The sequence below is a fragment of the Pseudochaenichthys georgianus genome, chromosome 1, assembly GCF_902827115.2.
Source record: "Pseudochaenichthys georgianus chromosome 1, fPseGeo1.2, whole genome shotgun sequence".
NCBI lineage: Eukaryota > Metazoa > Chordata > Actinopteri > Perciformes > Channichthyidae > Pseudochaenichthys > Pseudochaenichthys georgianus.
Window position 1 is genome coordinate 17,796,022 of NC_047503.1, and position 19,503 is coordinate 17,815,524.

Here is a 19,503-nt window from a genome sequence, read left to right on the forward strand (position 1 = left end):
ATATGGAGGAGGAGATTCAGGTGATAGGGTGGGCGGGGTTTCCTTGGTTGGTGATTGGCTCATGGTTAAAACAACCCAAAAAAACATGACATCACAAAGTGGCCAAAATCTGATCAGCTCATTTTCAGAGAGGTTTTTATATAAATGGATCAGGACAAAAAGTGAGAGAATATTTTTCCCTGAAACTTTCAGAATCTCTTTACACAGGGACGCATTTTATGTATAGAGGACATGCAAAATGTAATAGGTGACCTTTAATCGTTTCTCAGTCTTACCAGTTCATAAAAGTTAAATGTAACATTTGAGTTGCCTAAAACCATAGGCGACTAATAAATGGGTAACGTAAAGGAAACTATCCTCATCCACTTCTTATATAAAATCTGCTGTTATCTGTGATGGACAATGGTGCAATTATAAATAGGGCTGCATACTATGGTTGTCTGCTTTAGTTTAAAATACAATACATCATGTCATCTGTCATGAGTGATGTATCTATTGTAAACCCATTCATTAAGTCATTCATCTGCTATGACTGTCCAAATCACTCACTATCACTAACTGTCAGTCACAAAAAACAGCTTTGGCCTTTTTCTGTCACTGAGCCCACTACTGTCTGTCAGCATCAATCTCTATCACACTGATCCAAATAGACTCGATAAGCTAGTACAATGGTTGGGTTTTTCTTTCGTCGTGTCACCGCATGAAGCCATCCCTAGGGGAGGAGATTACGCCACTCTGAAGAGACTTGGCTGAATCATGTCTTCAAGGGTATTATGTAACACTCTCTACAAGGACAGCCACGTGGCCACAGGGCTCACCTGTGTTTAGATTGACCATCTGCCCCACTTCTTCCAAAGCCTTCACTTCTTCTCCTTCACTCTGCGACACACACCATTCACAAACATCTCCCTGCTGAAGAGTCCATTGATGTTGGTCCAATTTGCTGGTTAATGATGAATCTCCAGCTCTGGATGTGAGGAAGAATTGAATAATGAGGAAGACGTGGGAGCCAGTAGGCAGGAAATAACACTCTACCATGCTGGTGACTCACACTGGATTGGCTGTGAATTACCATGGTTATGTACTGTACTTATTTCACATGTTCCTTCCTGTTTAGACAGGTGCATCAGCAAATCATGCTCCCCATGTATGGGTGAGCAGGAGTAAAGCTGGGATTGAAAAAGCTGTTGACACCTCCGCAGATTCAGCGTGAAGCAGGGAGCGAGAAAAGAGACATGCACACAGAATGACTAGAAAGAGGGGGACAGAGGGAGCGAGAGAGAAGAGTGAAAGAGACACACAAGATATATTTGACTCTGTGGGTGTGTGAAGTATCAAGGCATGCATCATAATTGTAGATCTTTCTCAGAGCAGCCGGACGTAACAGTGCAGCAGAAGGACATTATTGATTTCGCAACAAAGTGTGCTTGTTTTTTATTTTAAAAACAGTGGGAGCTGAGAGAGACATAAGAGACAAAATGGAAACCGTTTTGTTTTCGCTGCCTCAAGGATTTAATTAACTGGGATAATAAAACAAAAATACTTGCTGGGATGCAGACTGGAAAACAATAATGCCCCCTCACTGCCAATAATCAACGTTTCAAGGCAAGAATTAATCTGAGGTGAGTTTTATTAAAGAGTTCTAGCATTTGTGTCGAATTTAGTATGTACGTACATATGTGTGTTTATTTGTGTTTGGATACTTCTATCCTTGTCAGAAATTGACAGTAAGGATATGTTGGGATCACTCTTCACTGTTGGAGGGTTACAACTTACATGAAGATTCAACTAAGGGTAATGTTTTATGGCTGGGGGATGAATTTGTCATTAAGGGGTTCTCACAAGTGAGTACAAACATTATGTTTGTGTGTGGGTGTGGGTGTGTGTGTGTGTGTGTGTGTGTGTGTGTGTGTGTGTGTGTGTGTGTGTGTGTGTGTGTGTGTGTGTGTGTGTGTGTGTGTGTGTGTGTGTGTATACTCATGCATTTCTCTGTGCTTTTGGGTACTGAAACTCGACTTCTCAAAAGCCCAGTGTGCAATAGTCAGCCCACGCTGTGTCCCGTTCCCATGGAAACCATTGCCCAGTGCTAAAAGCAGTTCTATTGTGTGTGTGTGTGTGTGTGTGTGTGTGTGTGTGTGTGTGTGTGTGTGTGTGTGTGTGTGTGTGTGTGTGTGTGTGTGTGTGTGTGTGTGTGTGTGTGTGTGTGTGTGTGTGTGTTTGTTTGTTAGACAGAAAGACATATTAATCTCTGGTGTATAACAGGCTTACTGGATCTTAATAAATGTTGTTTGCTGTTTCTTCTGTATATTGTGACTCATGAAGAGGCAGTATTTATGAAATAGTTATGTATCACGACATCCACCTTCGTGCCCCCCTCCTCTCTGTATCTTCCTCCACAGTATCACTCCTCTTGTTTATCTCTCTGCACCTTTCTCCCCATTACTACATATGTTCTGTTTCTGTATCTCTAAGATGGCCGTCAGCCCAATCATCATCTGCCTCCTGTCCCTGATGGGCTATGCCTCGTCCCACCCCTCTCCTCCTCCTCCCCGGGGTTGCAGTGTGGATGTGGACCCTCCGTACAGAGTGCTGTGCGACCTGGAGGCTGTCTGGGGGGTGGTCCTGGAGGCGGTGGCCTGCAGCGGCGGCCTCGCCTCGCTGGTCCTCGCCGTGCTGCTGCTGGTCAAGCTTCGCTCCATTTCTGACCCCGCCAGGCGCTCCGGCTTGGGACCTCTTCTCCTGCTCCTGGGCACGCTCCTGGGGATCTTTACCATCTCCCTGGCGTTCCTGGTGGGGAAGAACCAGGCGCTCTGTGTGGTCCGCCGGGCCTTCTGGGGTCCCCTTTTTGCCCTCTGCTTCTCCAGCTTGCTGGTGCAGGGTGTGAGGCTCAGGAGACTGGTGGCCGGCCAGACGAGTCCATCAGGAAGCTCCTTGGCGGCTCTGGGCCTCGCGTTGGCGTTGGTTCAGGGAATCATCTCTGCTGAATGGGTCCTGCTGACTGTCGTTAGAGAGGGTCACCCAGCCTGCGAATACCCACCTTTAGACTTTGCTCTGACATGCAGCTACACACTGGGGCTGCTCCTCATAGCCATGGGGCTTTCTCTGGGGGTGGTGCTGTGTGGAGGAGAGCTGGGGGGAGAGAGTGAAGAAGATAGAGAAGGAGAGAGTGAAAAGCGGAAATGGAAGTGTAACGCTGTCTGGCTCTTCCTGTCCAGTTTGGCATCAGCATTGCTATGGGTGGCTTGGCTGGGGTTTTATCTTTATGGCAGCCAGGTGAGGGGAAAGGGGAAAGGGGAGCGTTTTGGGGGAGCAGGGAAGAAGGATGTGAAGGTGTTGGATGAGCCTGCGCTGGCGGTGGCCCTGGTCATTCAGGGCTGGATCCTGCTGCTGTTCCACGCTATTCCAGAGGCCCACCTGTGTCTCCGGAACCCTCCGCAGTCCATCACGCAAGACTTCTTCGACACCACTCATACGTCCCCGCCTCCACACTTTGGAGATGAGATCCCAGCACACTCACACCGACCCTTCCCTGAGAACCAGGCCTTTTCTATGGAGGAGCACGGTGAAAGTAGGCTTATGTAACGTGTGTGTGTGTGTGTGTGTGTGTGTGTGTGTGTGTGTGTGTGTGTGTGTGTGTCTGTTCATGTTTGTTTTAAAGATTAAATAATCTAAGAAAGGATTTTCAACCTGTTTTCTAATGCTGCCTTTAAATGGTCTCAATGGCTCATTTGGTTGCATTTTCAACATTTAAAGGTTGAGTACAAATGTGTTTGGTTTAATGGTAAGTCATGACAAAGCCATGAGATCCCTGTTGCTTGGCAACTATCAACAAAACGGATGATGCCATGTCTCCTCTTCAAAAACTAAACAAAAAACAACGCTGTGTTCATGCCATTCAATGTCATGCCGAGTAGAGAACAAAAACAACCAGCTTTTAAGGAGTCTGACCTTTTTAAATACATCATGACATCATGTTTCATGGACTTTACACAGAGATTGTTTGACAAGCGAACTGGTTTGTGTCAGTGAATCAATGAAATATGCATTAACATAAAAAGAGCGTGCAAAGATTGGATATGAAAACATTTAACACAATTTAATTTACTTTATTAATTTATTCAAAATGTGATTAATTGCATTTTCCCAGTAGTAATGGAGGCGTCTGCAAAGTGTCCTCTACAGTGCTATTGGATTCATTTGACTTGTAGGTTGACTAATTTGATTGTCAGTAACTCGCAAGTCATCCAAATGTGCTTTTAACACTGCGTTATTGTTGCATTTTCGCAATGTCGCAGCTTTTGATAGAAGTAGGAGTTTTTCAATCTTTAGACATTTCTCCTAACTCAGCCAGTTGCCCAGGAGATTTGTTAAGCCTAAATCTGTGCTTTTAAAAAGGCCTGAGTTCTCTCAGTGGAATAAATAAATATATAAAAATAAAAATATGTAATAAAACGTCTCAAACCACTCCTGCAGCATAATACAAAATCCAATTAAACCCTATGAAATGGCTGAGTATCTAAGAGGCTTATAGGGATATGTATGAGTCATTTCACTTTGGTAGCTGTCCATATTTATCTGAAGCCAAATGCACAGATGAAGAGCTAAACCACGATGAACCAGGACAAACAGAGAGTGGCAGAACGCAGTCTGTTGTAAGAAAGCACAAAGTGTGACAGCAGTCCAACGTTCACAATGGCAGAGTCATACAGAGAGTTAGTTAAGAAAACACAGAGGGAAGCAATGTAACAATGTGTCACCAAGTCTCCAGAAGAGTTACTATTGGTTGAAAAGGATGACGAAGTTTCTTTTTACCTTCCTTAATGGACAGTACAGTCCCTGCCACTGTGAGCACTGCAGCAGAGCTTGTTGTAATTATCATGACCATACATAGAAAAATAAGACCAGAAACGTTTTTCCTTTTAAAGTGGTAGGACCAAATGACACCATTTTGTCTGAAAAAATGCCAAGTGGATCTTATAGGATTACCAACATAGCCTACCAGTGTTTTTTTATTGGCTAATTTGAGCTAAGATTAGAAAAATATGATGTATCTGCTTTAGCATTCAAAATGATAAGGTTAGCACACCTTATCAGTTGACATCCTTGTAGCTTAGTGCTTGCAATTTCTTATAATACGCCATTTAAGTTGCATTTTCCAAGATCTGAGAAAAGTATTGGCTAAATAGTGCCCTAAACTGTATAAAAAGTGTCCTTATGCTAACCATCCCCCAATAGATGCTTCACATGTAATATGTTTCATTTATACAAATCAGTAGCACTGTCATCACATGGCTGCATTTCCACTGCATGGTATAATACATTTAATCTATTATGGTAGAGCTCTGCTCAAATCAACTACATTTTGGTACAAGCTGCTTATTGTGTTTTCCTCTGGTAAGAGCACCCCCTTAGTGTTATGGGATGATCAGCTGATTGCTGTCGGTTGTGCAGCCGAGTGTACATTATAGTTTCTCCAGCTACCATCTTTTAAAATATTTGGATAGAGCTAATAAAGAAAGGTCCATGTTTGTGCAAGATGATCCGCTGGTGAATATTCTCATGGATTAATCATTAGTTTAAAGTGTTTTACTCCACCTTCTAGTTTCTGCTCAGCTTGTTAAGAACCTCCAAGGAGATAGTATCAAAACAGTGGCAGGTACCATCCACACATTTTGCTCATAGGATGACACAAAAAGGTAGAGCCGTGACATACCATGCAGTGTGAATATGCCATATAATAGTAGGTAAGGTTCCCTTGAAACTGGAGCCATTATGGTCTAGTTAGCAGATGTAACATTTGTTAGCATGACACCCATAACGTGCGTGTGTGTGCTTTACCTTTCGTGGTGGGTCAGCACTCCGAACTGGAACCTACCACAGCAGCCACGGGAGTATGCGTCCCGGCATCGCCTTCAGAGGTCACGTCTACCAACCCACTGAGATGGCTCTGGTCATGAATGGTGGAACGGTAAGTGTGGAAGAAACACACATTGTGAGTTGTTGACATAAAAATAACCAACCCTAACAATACTAAACTTGTTTACTACGTGTTTTTGTTTCTTTGGTAGATGCCCACAGCCCCAGTAAACTACACTGGGCGACGGTTATGGTGATATGCGACAAGACTTGAAGAAGAAACGCTGGTGTAACACTGGTGTGTGATTATAGAATTTCCTGTTGCCTAGAAGAAGGAGATTTTGAAAACATCGCATATCACACAGAATGGATGTGATGGGACCTTAAAAATGCACCATGCAACATGTTACATTTTAAGAACCAATCCTAATAGTGTTTTTGCTCTCCTTTTGCGTTCCTATTTTTCAGCAGACTGGACAGAAAATCACAAAAGAGAGGGTCGAAGTGACTCAGCTTCCATAGCCAGGAGACTTTTTCATAAGGGAACAGTTGTAATGATGCATTAATTAGGCACACAGAGTTTTAATTGTAATATGTAAATAAATACATAAACATGGAGTGCATCAGAAGGGCGAATGCTATTAGGTTAATAGCGAACACTGTGGTATTAACCATAATAAAGAAAAGATTAAAGTATGATTTGAATGTATAGAAGTACACAGATGTGGGAGCAGCTCTAAATGATTGATGTAACTAACTGAAGCCAGTTCCTCAGTGATGTTTGCTTCACAAAAACTACACTTTACTTCTCTTCTATCTGGTGTAAGAATACATCTAAAAAAAACAAGCCTTTAGGATGTTTATTTAAACATATACGCCCACAGAGCTGGCATGGTGGAAGACCTAAAGGACTCGCACTCGGGTTTTTCTCTCCATGTCTCCATTCTAATATCAGTGCTATTGGACGTTTCATACATAATTGTCATGCAGTAACAGAGCTGGTGTAAAGTTCTGAATAATAATCTGATGATTTAAAAGGCTAAAAATAGTCTACGGCGGATGGATTAGTCGTTTTTAATAAGCCTATGATAAAAAGCCATTTAATACTGCAATGCTGCAGTGTATACAGTAATGTTTACTGTTTGAGGTTGTGATTTTGCACTATATTATATCTGGGCATTGTGATATGTGAGATGTCTGATCATTTGAGATGCATGTAAAAGCGCAGTTTAGAGGTAATGTATTTTGTCAAAATGTATTTAAATGTTTTATAGAATTTTGATATATATATATATATATATAAGAGAAAAAACTGTTTCAGTGTTTTATTGCAAAGCTTGTTCTTGACAATGAAAATAGCGGTTGACAAATCCACTTAAAGTGCTCAAAGGAAGACCATGTTGTACAGCTGAAATCTCTGGAACAGCTACCAAATGGACCTTGAGGTTGGACTGTTTTCTCAACCAGTTTCACTCATGTTTTCCCAAGATTACTCTGGATTCAATAAGGCTATACTGATCATGCTTGGTAAGAAATTGTATTGCTACTGTCATTATATTCTGGCATTCAGGATCCCTTCAAATGTTATCTAGAGAAAACATTAACTCATCCATCACTGTGAATATAACTGGAACCGACTCACACACATACACTGTTTTTATTAGTAGAAGGACAAAGTTTGGCACCATGTAGATTTCTAATAAGCATCCGTTTTAATTTCCTTGGAAACACAAAATTCAACCCAGGACAATTTATCAAGTTATAATGCCATTCACTATGTTTATTTTATGACCATTTCTTTGACCATTTATTTTTATTATATAAAACTAAAGTAAATAATTTGCCTTTTTGTGTGCTCAGATATTGTACAATGCAAATATAACCATTACAAGATGTATATGTGTTTACCCTATATACCGAGTTTTAATTGTGTAAATAATCAAAATGTGAAAATTGTATTTTTCCTTTTTTAAATGTTCTTATTGTAATAGCCCGGTCACTGTCTTATGGCAGCGTAACATGAATGTCTGTAATGTGGTTTGCACAAAGTGGCTAATACATCAGTGCATATTTCGGTTAATAACTGTCTGGTCATTGAACTGGTCTTTTGTCATTATCCATAAGTCACTTTATAGGCAGCTAGCCAATCAGCTATACACACATAGAGGAGAGGCGTGTGCAGTGACAGAGAAAAATGACTGCACTGCAATAAAAGACAAGCAAACAAACAAAGAAGATATCCTCACAAATGTGTCAATGTCAATAAAAAAAAGGCTGCAAATAAATTAATAACGCAAGGTTCCCAGTTGATACTTCAGACTAATTTCCATATTTGATTTTCAAGATTATTCACAAAAATATTAAAAGTGCATCCATAACACATCACAGAAGTAGTTATTTGTATACAAAGTAAAGAATGAGGTTGATCTCGATTGTTATTTCTAGTAATAATAAGATTTCTGAATGATTTATACCAAGTATAGAGCTTGTGGTGTGTTGAATTGAGACCCAGTACACCTAATAGCTCTATTCTTCCAAAAAGTGTAATAAATCATCTCTTCTAAAATTCAAAATGGAATTAGGGTGTTTAAAAAGGCACTGCTCCCTAAAGCTTTGGATATTAGAGGCTGCAGATAGTGGTTGCACTGCTGCTTGCCCAGATTGTAGGTTTAAGTCCTCAAGGAAGCTAGAGATAAAAGATTGGGACCTAGCTGTCATAGACGTGGGTGGTTTTGAAGCTAACAGTAGTAGGCAGCGGATGAGGTCTTAAGTGGATAGATACGACTCACCTCCAAAGGCCTTAGGTGTAAGGCTCAAAATAGGAGACCATCAAGGTGGTTGCTAGATCTTCACTGGCTGGACACCAGGAGAAGCAGCAGGATTTGGGGGCTGCAGCCAGTGACAGGAAGTACTGTTGCAGGTTCAAGCTAGAGCCAATGTAAGTCTGTAGAGGCATGTTGGTCCACTGACCTTTGACTTCTGGAGCTGAAGGTGAGGTAGAAGTCGGGTTTAGATTACAGGCAGAGCATGATTGAAACTAGCTAAATATAAAAAAAGTGTTGTCCGACCACATCTTAAAACACAAGTGTTCAGAATACTTATTATTGTATTAGGGATAATATTGAACACTTTCAGACCTTCTTTTCTCATTCATTCATGATTTTGTACATACAAAAAGGGACAGAATTAGTTGTGTTAAGAATGAAGAGGGACAGTATAGTTAAAACCCTGCCTATTTTCTAAAATAATACACTTTAAACATGATTTGATTGTTGTTTGTTTACGTTTTTCCTGTTCATTTCAGTTCCTTTTGATTGTTTTTACATGTATAATACGTAGTTTTATTAATAACTGGGCAATGTTTCGGTCTTTTGCTGACTGACTGCAGGTGTGCCTTTTGGTTTGATAAAAGGGCAAAACAACTAACACACCTGCTATACACGTTTACGACGAGTTACTCATTTCAATAAATAAATAGTATATGGTAGTAAAACCGAGAAATACAACCGAAATAAGATAAAATAAATGACATTAGAAGACTAACTACCTGTTGAATTTAGTTTTGGGCACTCGTTGCTACGGAAACCATGCTCGTCGCTAAGAGGAAACGGGGGGAACTACTTCCGGGTGAAGAGAGGACACTGGTATCCACGTGAATTAACAAAGCGTACAAAGTAAGTTAACAGCTCATCGAGTTAACGTTTCATAATGAACTGTTCAGCTATGGTAAATAGTATTACCATCTGGCTGACTGTTTAGTTTGTTTCTTTATCGGTTTCACCTTTTAACTACTTTGAACAATGAAACGTTCGCTGCTGCTGTTAGCTGCCAGCTAGCATGGTGTAGTAAGAGAGTGCTAAAAATAAACGTGGTGATCTTATTCTGCCTAAAAGTGGTGTTTTTGCAATATTATTATTCTGGATTTTTTCAATCTTAACTTGATGTCCTTTCTTGATTTAAGGGTTGTTGACATTGATGTGTTCACTCATTGAAAGCATGTTCATTTAATGGGAAGGCAAACAAAATATATAACAACACAACAACCTGTTCATGTTTTACACAACCTGAGAAATGTACATGAATGTAGGTATTTTAATACAACTCTAAGCGTTACTGAATCTTGAATAATAAACAATTTACAGTTAATAAATAAGTAGAACCTGTAGAAAAGTTGCACATGTGCAGTGTTTCAATTGTCTGATACATACATATATTATCTAGAAAAATGAGTTTGCTGATGGATAACAGTAATAGTATTTGTTGCGTTCAAACTAAAATGAAAAACATTTTAACACAATTCCCCTCTGTAACCTGCAGGTAAAGTGACTGGCCCTGCAAAAAGACATTGATAAGCTGTTCCAGCTCAGCCAAACCCTTGGTTAGTATTTATTTCTCCGTTAGTCACACACAGAGCCTAATCTATTCTCAAAGGTATTGTCTTGCCGTAATTGTATTTCTTTCACCAGACAAGCCAGCGGTCTTTTGCCTTGGGGAGAAAATGAAGATGAAGGAAGAGCTGAGTCAGGAGAAATGTGTTAAGAAGGGGAAGAAAAACAAGAAAGTAAAAGCCTCTCTGCTGGAAAATAACAACATAACTGATGAAGATGGGAGCCAAGTTGTTATGAAAAAAGAAAAGAAGGAAAAGAAAAGTAAAAAAGTTGATATTATTGTTATAGGTTCAGAAGAGGAGTCTTCGGATGTCACCACCGACAAGGTAGAGAAGAAGAAGAAAAAGAAGAAGGTTGTTTCTGAAACTCTAAATGGTGTCAATGGTTCTGACGCCAAGAAAGAAAATGACAATCAAATCAGTAAAAAGAAGAAGAAGAAGAAGCAGGTGGAAAAGGAAGAGTTCAGTTCAGTGAAAGAAGAGGAAGTAGAAAAGAAACAGAAGAAAAAGAAAGCCAAAAATAAGTCTGAGCAGATGAAATCAGAAAATGAGGAGGAGGGTGAAAAGCATGCTGTAAAGGATAATTTGCAGAAGAAAGCCAAGAAGCGAAAACACATTTTAGTAGTAAGTACAGAGGAGATTGAGGAGCAAGTTAAAGGAAAGAAAAAGAAAACCATTGAACCTGTAGATGGTGACACAAAAAATAAAAAGTCCAAAGTGGATACAAATAGAGTGATGTTGGAAACACCAGAGGGAGAAGAGGCTAAGGTGAAAAAAAGAAGGACATCGGCTGATAGTGAAGAAGATGGAAGTGAATTAGGAACAATCCAAAACAAAGTTAACAACAAAAAGAGCAAAGAAGCATCAGAAGAAAAGGTACACAAAAAAAAGAAAGAAAAATCGGCAGAGAGTGAGATTATTGTCATCGACGAAGTTGAGACGGAGCCAAAGACCAAAGGAAAAAAAGAAAAGCGTAGACAAGCTTCTGTGGAGGTCAGTGAAGTAAAGGACACAGTGCCGAAGAAGAATAAGAAAAGGGGAAAGAGAGAGGAGGAAGAAGCATCAGAACTCAAATGTGAAGAAGTTCAGGAGCACTGTAGTGAACCTGCAGGAAAGAAGAGCAAGAAGAAGAAGAAAAGCTCCACTGAGGAGGAAACCCCGGTGGAGAATGTGAGTTCTTTAACTAGTGCCGAAAAGAAGAAGATTAAAGAAGAGCCGGAAGACCAACATGTGAGTGTTGGTTGTTAGAAGTGATTGATATCATGCTCTAATGTTTTATGGTTTTACATCGGGGGTGAACCTTTTTTGTGTTTTGTTGTGTTTCAGGAACCAGACAACGTCCTGGACGTGGTCTTCCTGTCCGAGAAAACAGGAAACGCTGATGAGGTCAACATCAACCAGGTAAACAGGGCTCTAGTTAGTCTGTCAGTGGGTTGATATTTATTGCTGTGGATAGAATTTCTGTGAATCCTCTTATTCACTTTCTTGCTGAGAGTTCGCTGATTGCATGGATAACACTGCCATGTCTGCTTGGTAAATACAAAGCTAGTGTAAACAGCCAGTTAGCTTAGCACAAAGACCGAAAGCAACTAATCGGCTGTTATCCAAAGGTAAAACGAAATAAACATAAATATTTGTATAGTGACACGTGTGTAATTTGTTTAATCCACTGGAGAGAAACATGGCTGAATTTCATATTTATACAAACATGAGAGAAGTTGCATTCCTCATGTAACTGCAAAGAAAAAGTCTGTATAACATTTTTAGAGAACTTTTTTTTAAATAAATCAGTGAACTACTTGATGTGTCAGTAACACAATAACTCTTGATAAAGTGTGTTGTTTTTTGTCACAGGAAAGAAGACAGTCTTTACAAATGGAGGTCGAAAACGCCTCCCAACCTCCGGCCAAACCAACGGTATGTCATTTTGCTTTTTGTAGAGAAATTAAACTCTTAAACCTTTAGCTGGTTTTCTTTTAAAAGGGTACTCCAGTGTTTTAGGGTTATACATAAATAAGGTTTAAGGACCTAAAAAAAACATTGCCCTACTCTGCAGGGTTGGATCGTCCTCATCACACAGAGGAAGCCACTTGTCGTAGATGACCTAATCAAATTATACTTTGCGATCAGATTTAACAATGGGAACAAGGGAAAACTTGAGATTTTTTGCCCATAATCACCACATTCTCATTAGCATTCAGACCTGGAGAAGCTATTGCTGTGGTGAATTTAGAGAAAAAGGATATCTCAATTTTCAGCTAACGTACGCTTGTGGCATTCCTGTGCGATTATTACGTTGATCCAGTTTTGTTCCAAATACACGATTTTAATCGTGACTTTGAGTGTTTTTCCTGAAATGTAACCAATTTAATCTCTGAGAATATCTGAACATCATCAGGGTTATTTGATCAGACTTTAGAAAACTCCTCCAGAAGACATTTGAAACCATTTTCATATTTCGAGTTTTACTCCTGCTGACAAACAATTACGGTTAAAACCAGTAGAGAGCTCCTTAGTGCTTCAGTTTTTAATATCCCCCCCCCCCCCCCCAATATCTCTCACTCTCAGGGCCTCGGCCAGTGGAGCACCGCAGAGTTCAACAGCTCTGAGAAGCAGCAGAAGTTCCTCCGGTTGATGGGCGGCTTCAAAAAGGGTTTCCAGCCGGCATCGGACAGCAGCGGGGCAGCAAACATGGCGCTGGGGAAGGGCGCACAGGAACAGCTGCAGCAAGGGCTTGTGGGAGAGTTTGAACGTGCACAGTCGCGTAGGATTGACTTCAGTAACAGGGGCACCGGACTCGGGTTCACTCCAGCTTCGAACAAGAAGTTCTCCATTGACATCCATTCAAGCCGATCAGTTCGCTTTGATGATTGATCCAAATGTGTATGTGAATGGGTATAATCTTGAAAACATGTGTGTATGGTTGTGCAAACGTATCACAAAATTATATTATAACTTAGAAATGTTTATAGTTTTTTATTTTGCAAACTTCCAGACAGAATGGAAAAATGTCTGCTTACATATTGTCGGCTCATTCATTTCATTTTGACAATCTCCTGTAAACCAAGAGAAATATCTGACTAACATCCAGTCCAGCTGTGACGCTGATTACACATTAGGCTCTCAATCATATCACTCCCCTCTGCTGCAGACAACCTTTTCCAGAAGTTGGAAAGGATGTTTGTGTCCTTTTAATGTACAAAATAAAAGTTGCAAAAATGACATCATGCAAAAGAAGTTTCAAAGTGCAGCAATTTTGGTCAAATCCTCAATTTCAGACCAATAACAGCCATTTTAAAGAATTTCTGCTTACAAATCTGTGTTTGCACCAACTGCTTCATCCTCAGTCACTCGATGATCGGCCATAATACTTGTTAGCAAAACTGAGTAAATGCTGCCTTTGTGAAATAGTCCTTTCTTCACTTGTGCTTTTCAACATGGTGGACACTTACAAAGTTGGGCAGCTACAATGTCACTAAGTCAGCCAGGGTTGGCATCAAGCAATTTAAATGCAACTTTAATAACTAATGTTGCTGATGCGTGCACTGAGCGAAAAATGTCTAACAACCGTCACTACATAGTTTAGAATATGCCTGATGCTGATTCAGTGTATTCCAGCTGGACCAATCAAACTATGACACCATGTCCAGAGAGCTATACAAAAATAGAAGTAGCCAAATAAAATCTTTCAGAAAGAAACATCTATAACAGAGTTGCGAGGCTGTTAGGTCAGCGAGTGAAAGAGAGAGGTGAAGCTGTGTGTTCCTTGTGATATAATCTGTCGTCTCATCATGCCTGAAGAAACTCCGGCTGCACTCGCGCCACTTTGCGGAATTCTTTGCTGTGCGTCTGCGGGCACTGCATCTCACACCAGCTGATGGGAACCATCTGGGCACCTGATTCACAAAGACAAAGTGTGGTAAAATAAGAGACAATATATTCTATAATCTGTCCACAGCAATATACATTATTCAATTATTGGTTCATACACCCTTTAAAAAAAATCTAATTCAGAACTTTCCAGGCCCAATTCTCTAAAGGTCCTTCACATAACATAGTTTGGGTCAAGATTCATTACTGTTAAAAACCCAGAGAACTTTAAGAATGAAATGTAGCAGGCTTTACAGAAAGTAACAGACAATAACATTTCAATAGATTACAAAATTATATAAATTCAAGCACGTACAATGACCCATATTTTCTTCTCAAAAACCTTGACCTTGATTTAAATCCTTGAATCAAACTGTTCTGTCTGCGGTAGCTGTCTGACATTCAACACTTCTGTAGCTTTAAATGTCACTCATTATTTTGTCACATCCTTGGATTGAAAGCAGTTCCTCATGTCATTGTATTTTCTTACATTTCTACACAAAACCATGCTTGGTTACTAAAAACAGTTACAAAACTTCTGCCAAACTGTAACAGCAAATGTTTGATAAATACGACTCACTTTGCAAATATTTGTGACAATAACTGTCTCAAGTTTATCACACACATAACAAAGACTATAATAACCGTGCAATACTACCTATGTGCAATATATATTAACTGTAAATAGCTGTACAATATATATTTTCACCTGGCTGCTATATTTTCAAAACAGTTACTGGTAATTGATGTGTATTTTGTAAATTGTGCAATTTCTATCTATTCTATTAAGCTATCTTTGGCTCTTTACTTGCTGTAACAAATGTACATTTCCCCTCTGTGGGATGAATAAGCTTATTCTGAGTCTGATCAGGTCAGTCGTCTTGCACCACCTGGTGTTCAAACAAGATATGTTCAATCTGTGCAGTGCTGTGTTTTGAAGTGGAAAATGTTTTTTGAAAGTTACCTGCTTCACTGTGTGCCACCACCACCCCCAGCTCGTTCTCTGCTGTTGTCAACAGGTAGTTTGACTGCACGTCTCCGAGAGAAATCTGACACAGGTCAAGGGTTAACAACAGATAGTACACACATCTACACTAATGCATTGCTCTTTTCAATTGACTCAGTGAATATCCAAAGCCGTTTTGATGGGTTTTTAAAAGTAACAATGTGCATGTGTCACGCCCCCAGAGAGAGTAATAGCAGAGAACACGACTTCTTGGTTTACTATCCCAGTCATTCAGAGTTTAAAGGATGAAAACAAAAGGCGAGCTAAATACTTTGCATAGCTCTCAAATAGTTTCATTCTTGAGATTGTTACTTAGACCCGAGAGAAGGATACAACTTTGGCCAAGACGATGTCGCCAGGTCTGAAGCTTTTGTACGTCTCCACCTGTAACAATAAAGACAAAAGCTTAACGCTAAGCATGTCATCTTTTAAATAAGTAAACATCTAATGGTCTGATTGAAATCATGGATTAAAACACACCTTGTCTTTCTCTGTGGCACGCACATCTTCTTTCCTGTAGAGTCAGAAAGAATTGGCTCAGTTTTGAGAATGACAGAGAGAACCTTATTTCACTATGTAGACAGTTTCAGGATTCAGAACAAGAATCAAATAGTAGGTTTGAACACACTACAAATGTGCTTTGGTGTACAATGTTCCATACACAAACACAGTAAGAGAACATGTACAGTACACCTGAATTAAAAGTGGAAGAACTGTGCAGTTTTCAAAAGTGGTATTATTGTGCAGCAATGTGAACGATAGTCAGATCAATTTGCAAAGGTTTCACTGTTCGAAGTATGAGAAAGGTAACGTTAAATTAAAGGAGCCCAATTATGCTTTTCCCTTCCCTGTAGTGTGTTATATAGGTTTCGGTGCATGTAAATGGTCTGCAGAGGTTACATCCCCAAAGTTCCCCCCCCCCCTGCCTGAAACCGCTCCATTGTACTCCTTTGTTTACTTCCATAACATAGTGACATCACTACGTAACACTCACACTTCTATTGGCTAGCGCTCTGACACATTGTGCGTGATAGGCTAAGGGGCGGTACATCTCTAAGCAGTAAGCCCATCTCAACAGAGCCGGCCAGCTAACCAATCAGAGCAGACTGGGCTCTGGTTTCAGACAGAGGGTGAAAAGAGGGGCTGCATCACAGGCAGTATGAGAAAAATAAAGAGCTTTTTGAACTTTAAAGCATGGAGACATTTCACAAAATACAGATATGAACCTGAAAAAGAGCACAATAGGGCCCCTTTAAGGTAACGCACAGTGTCAGTGGGAGGAGATAAGACAGTGATGGTCCCAGACTTGTTGATGAGGACAGTAGCCGTTTCTTTAGCTGGAGGTTTAGATCGCAGCTTTATGCTATAGAGGGGCAGTTTACCTGATAGTTCCTCTGAAGCGGTCCTTCAGCGGTGTGGAGCCCACATAAAGGATGTGGACTTTTGCGAACCTGGGGTTAATGCTGGTCACCTGTCCAAGCAAAAAACAGTTAGGCTTGAGACAAACCACAGATCTTAATCCAAGCTATGAAGGATCGCAATCAGATCATAAGTAGTGAAATAGTATCAGGTTCAGCTGCATACCTTACAGGTGACTATAGCGCCTACATCTGGTAGTAGTTGTGTCTCTGTTTCCCTTACAACCGAGATCACTGGTAACTTAAAAGAGACACATTGCAAACAGCATTTCAGTTATTGTTGAAGTTAAAAAACAGCCCGAGGAATAAACATGTCATTTGAAAAATAGTTGCCGTTTCACCAGAGTGTTGCGCAACATTTGAGAATGAAGAGAAATATGTGTGTTCCTTCATTCACATTCACAAATGTTGCACGACAACACTCTGGCACTCCTCTTTGCTTCTGCAGCTTCCCCTACCTCCCTCCTACACACACACCCCTTACCTCCTCTCCTTCATTTTTCTTAAGCACATAGCCTGTTAGTGAGGAGTAAATGCAGCCGTGTCGCAGATAAATTCCTGTGCCGGGAATACAGTCTTCTGTGCTGCACAGCTTGTCACCTAGGGATGAAAATAAAGGGGGGAAATAAAGACAGTGTTGGAGAAAAGGTCTTATGTCAGCTTTCTAAAAGTGGAGGTGGACCATCACCCCTAGAATCTGAATACATTATACAGTTTTGTGAGGAATAATATCAACCATAGGGAGTAAAATACCGAAGTACTGCTTTCACAAAGCAAATACCAAAAATAAAACAAGTGTGGCTATTATGTAGATGTTATTTACTAGACATCGGGACATTGTGTGTATTCCTACTTCAATTTATAACTATTATGCATTCCCAGACTTCATGCTGCTATATATATATATATATATATAGCAAAGTAAATTACAAAGTAAAAATATCATATATATATATATATGTGATATTTTTACTTTGTGAAGAAGAAAAAAAACATGGATATTAGGAATAAAAGTACTTCACGACTCGACTACTGCAATAGCATCCTCTACGGCATACCATCCAACCTCCTTAATAAACTCCAACATATCCAGAACTCTGCTGCCCGCCTCCTCACCCACACCCACTCCCGAGACCACATCACTCCCGTCCTCCAGAACCTCCACTAGCTCCCCGTCCGTCAAAGAATCAACGAAGTTCAAAGTCCTCCTCATTACTCACAAAGCCCTCAACAATCAGGCCCCCCCCCCCCTACCTCACAGACCTGCTGCACCACCACACCCCTTCCCGCTGCCTCCGCTCATCAGAAGCCAGCCTCCTATCCATCCCCACCCACATCAATCACCGGACCTGGGGGGACAGAGCCTTCCTCGTCGCTGCCCCCTCCCTCTGGAACTCACTCCCCCAACCCATCAGAGACTGCACTGACCTCACCACCTTCAAAAAACTCACCGCTTCAATCTGGCTTTTAATGTGTGATTGTTTTTGTATTATTTGACTTGAACTATATATTTATTTGTTGTTCCTTCCTTTTCTTTTCCCTTCACTATATCTGTAAAGCGTCTTTGAGCACCTGTAAAAGCGCTAACAAATTAAATCTATTATTATTAAAAGTAAAACAGTTCAAGAAACAAAACACAGTCCTGTCTGCACAGAAAATATGATTGACCTTATACAACAATATTTCCATAACAGTCCTTCCTCTAAAGGAGGACAGTTATTAATCTCTTAAAAAACATATTTTGTCTCTTTCAGTAACTCCACTTTGGCATAACATGACATGAAATCCTGTGGGACTGACACACTGAACACATGTAGCTACTTTATATTTCTGGTGTTTCTACGCAACTTTAAAGACTCAATAAGGTCAGACCTCAAATAATTGCTGGGTTTTAAGCATTTTTTTTTTATATTTCTTTCTGCACAATATAACTCAGCATGTTACATGGGTGAGTCAAAACAAGTGTGAGAAGGAATGCTGCTGTATGCCCGGGGCGATGGGCAGGGCAGGTGATGAAATGCTGTAGAAAGTAAAAGTCTCACAGATCTGAGCCAGAAGTACGGTATACTTACATTTATTTTCTTAAAGAGCCCAACCGTCATCTGATACAAGCCACAGTTTTACAAGAATCTAAAAGGTAACGTTTTCTGTGCTAGAATCCAAAACAACTCATGGCAGCTGGGAATAATTAACGGAGTTTAACACTGTCAAACTGCATCGTTGACTATATTTTCTAGGACCATAGCGACATTGACTAAAGGCACAATTGACACAAGAGGACAACATTTTCCAAAGTTTGGTTTAACTACATCCTAAGTGTTAGTAAAATTACATTTACGGGACTCACCTGGAACACACAGCTTCATGGGCGACATGTTTTCGAGAAGAGCAGATCCTCCAGTCGATTGACTATGACGAAGAGCTTGAGTCGATTTTGATTGGTCTGTGTCACACTGAGCGGAAGCAGGACGGCCCAGTCGGCCATTTTTGTTGAGGCAAACATGAGCACATGTCAACGCAAGAGATGCAGCAAAGCAGAACCATCCACGCATTACATAACATAAGGACTGTTACCTACTTCTACGGTAACAGTTTATAACATTATGAATACTAATAATGTTATACATTAATAATACATTGTTTGAATTACATCAAGTACTGTCTTTAAGGACAATTGTGAAAGCAATAGCAATATTCTAATTGGATTGGTTTTATTTATTAATATGGGGCATGCACTGAAGTGTGATTAGGAATAACACTTTATTTTAGAGGGGGAAGCATGGCAAAGAACAGTTACAGAATCGATAAGATTTAGCATAGTACCCTAAAAATAAAAACCTGAAATGATTTGCATGTAAGTAGGTAGTCTTCCTTTAAAACAAAACCTATTGAGTATTCTTTTTTGAGGGACTTAACCCAACCAATTCTTTAACTATATTATTCATAAACATAGGGGACATTTATGC

The 19,503-nt window shown here is 40.2% G+C and overlaps 3 protein-coding genes and 1 long non-coding RNA gene across 4 annotated transcripts; 2 read left to right on the top strand and 2 right to left on the bottom strand.

The window, feature by feature from the left end:
- Positions 1-682: 682 nt before the first annotated feature.
- On the bottom strand, positions 683-9,440 carry LOC117461496 (uncharacterized). Its single transcript, XR_011645041.1, has 4 exons — positions 9,404-9,440; positions 8,646-8,841; positions 5,839-5,947; positions 683-967 (listed from the first exon to the last, which is right to left on the bottom strand). It is a non-coding gene; the product is annotated as an uncharacterized lncRNA (long non-coding RNA).
- On the top strand, positions 1,026-8,195 carry gprc5bb (G protein-coupled receptor, class C, group 5, member Bb). The gene is made up of 4 exons (XM_034103094.1): positions 1,026-1,622; positions 2,473-3,568; positions 5,856-5,968; positions 6,069-8,195. The coding sequence occupies exons 2-4, from the start codon at positions 2,473-2,475 to the stop codon at positions 6,111-6,113; spliced, it is 1,254 nt and encodes a 417-aa protein (XP_033958985.1). The 5' UTR covers positions 1,026-1,622; the 3' UTR covers positions 6,114-8,195.
- knop1 (lysine-rich nucleolar protein 1) lies at positions 9,434-13,465 on the top strand. Its single transcript, XM_034102975.2, has 6 exons — positions 9,434-9,530; positions 10,174-10,234; positions 10,323-11,473; positions 11,570-11,644; positions 12,098-12,160; positions 12,812-13,465. The coding sequence occupies exons 3-6, from the start codon at positions 10,355-10,357 to the stop codon at positions 13,115-13,117; spliced, it is 1,563 nt and encodes a 520-aa protein (XP_033958866.1). The 5' UTR covers positions 9,434-9,530; positions 10,174-10,234; positions 10,323-10,354; the 3' UTR covers positions 13,118-13,465.
- On the bottom strand, positions 13,205-18,975 carry exosc1 (exosome component 1). Its single transcript, XM_034103194.1, has 8 exons — positions 18,885-18,975; positions 17,022-17,137; positions 16,704-16,778; positions 16,502-16,590; positions 15,600-15,633; positions 15,453-15,503; positions 15,078-15,162; positions 13,205-14,139 (listed from the first exon to the last, which is right to left on the bottom strand). Exons 1-8 carry the CDS (start codon positions 18,910-18,912, stop codon positions 14,033-14,035), a joined length of 585 nt encoding a protein of 194 aa, XP_033959085.1. The 5' UTR covers positions 18,913-18,975; the 3' UTR covers positions 13,205-14,032.
- Positions 18,976-19,503: the final 528 nt, after the last annotated feature.

Bases quoted from the DNA above. Each gene is read 5' to 3' on its own strand.
- gprc5bb (XM_034103094.1), top strand. From the start codon at position 2,473: ATGGCCGTCAGCCCAATCATCATCTGCCTCCTGTCCCTGATGGGCTAT. The intron at 3,569-5,855 runs GTAGGCTTATGT...GTGGTGGGTCAG, and splicing joins TATGGAGGAGCACGGTGAAA to CACTCCGAACTGGAACCTAC. The intron at 5,969-6,068 runs GTAAGTGTGGAA...TTTCTTTGGTAG, and splicing joins TGGTCATGAATGGTGGAACG to ATGCCCACAGCCCCAGTAAA.
- knop1 (XM_034102975.2), top strand. From the start codon at position 10,355: ATGAAGATGAAGGAAGAGCTGAGTCAGGAGAAATGTGTTAAGAAGGGG. The intron at 11,645-12,097 runs GTAAACAGGGCT...TTTTTGTCACAG, and splicing joins ATGAGGTCAACATCAACCAG to GAAAGAAGACAGTCTTTACA. The intron at 12,161-12,811 runs GTATGTCATTTT...TCTCACTCTCAG, and splicing joins AACCTCCGGCCAAACCAACG to GGCCTCGGCCAGTGGAGCAC.
- exosc1 (XM_034103194.1), bottom strand. From the start codon at position 18,912: ATGTCGCCCATGAAGCTGTGTGTTCCAG. The intron at 15,634-16,501 runs GTAAACTGCCCC...CTGACTCTACAG, and splicing joins CGCTTCAGAGGAACTATCAG to GAAAGAAGATGTGCGTGCCA. The intron at 14,140-15,077 runs GTAACTTTCAAA...TTTGTGAATCAG, and splicing joins GGTGGCACACAGTGAAGCAG to GTGCCCAGATGGTTCCCATC.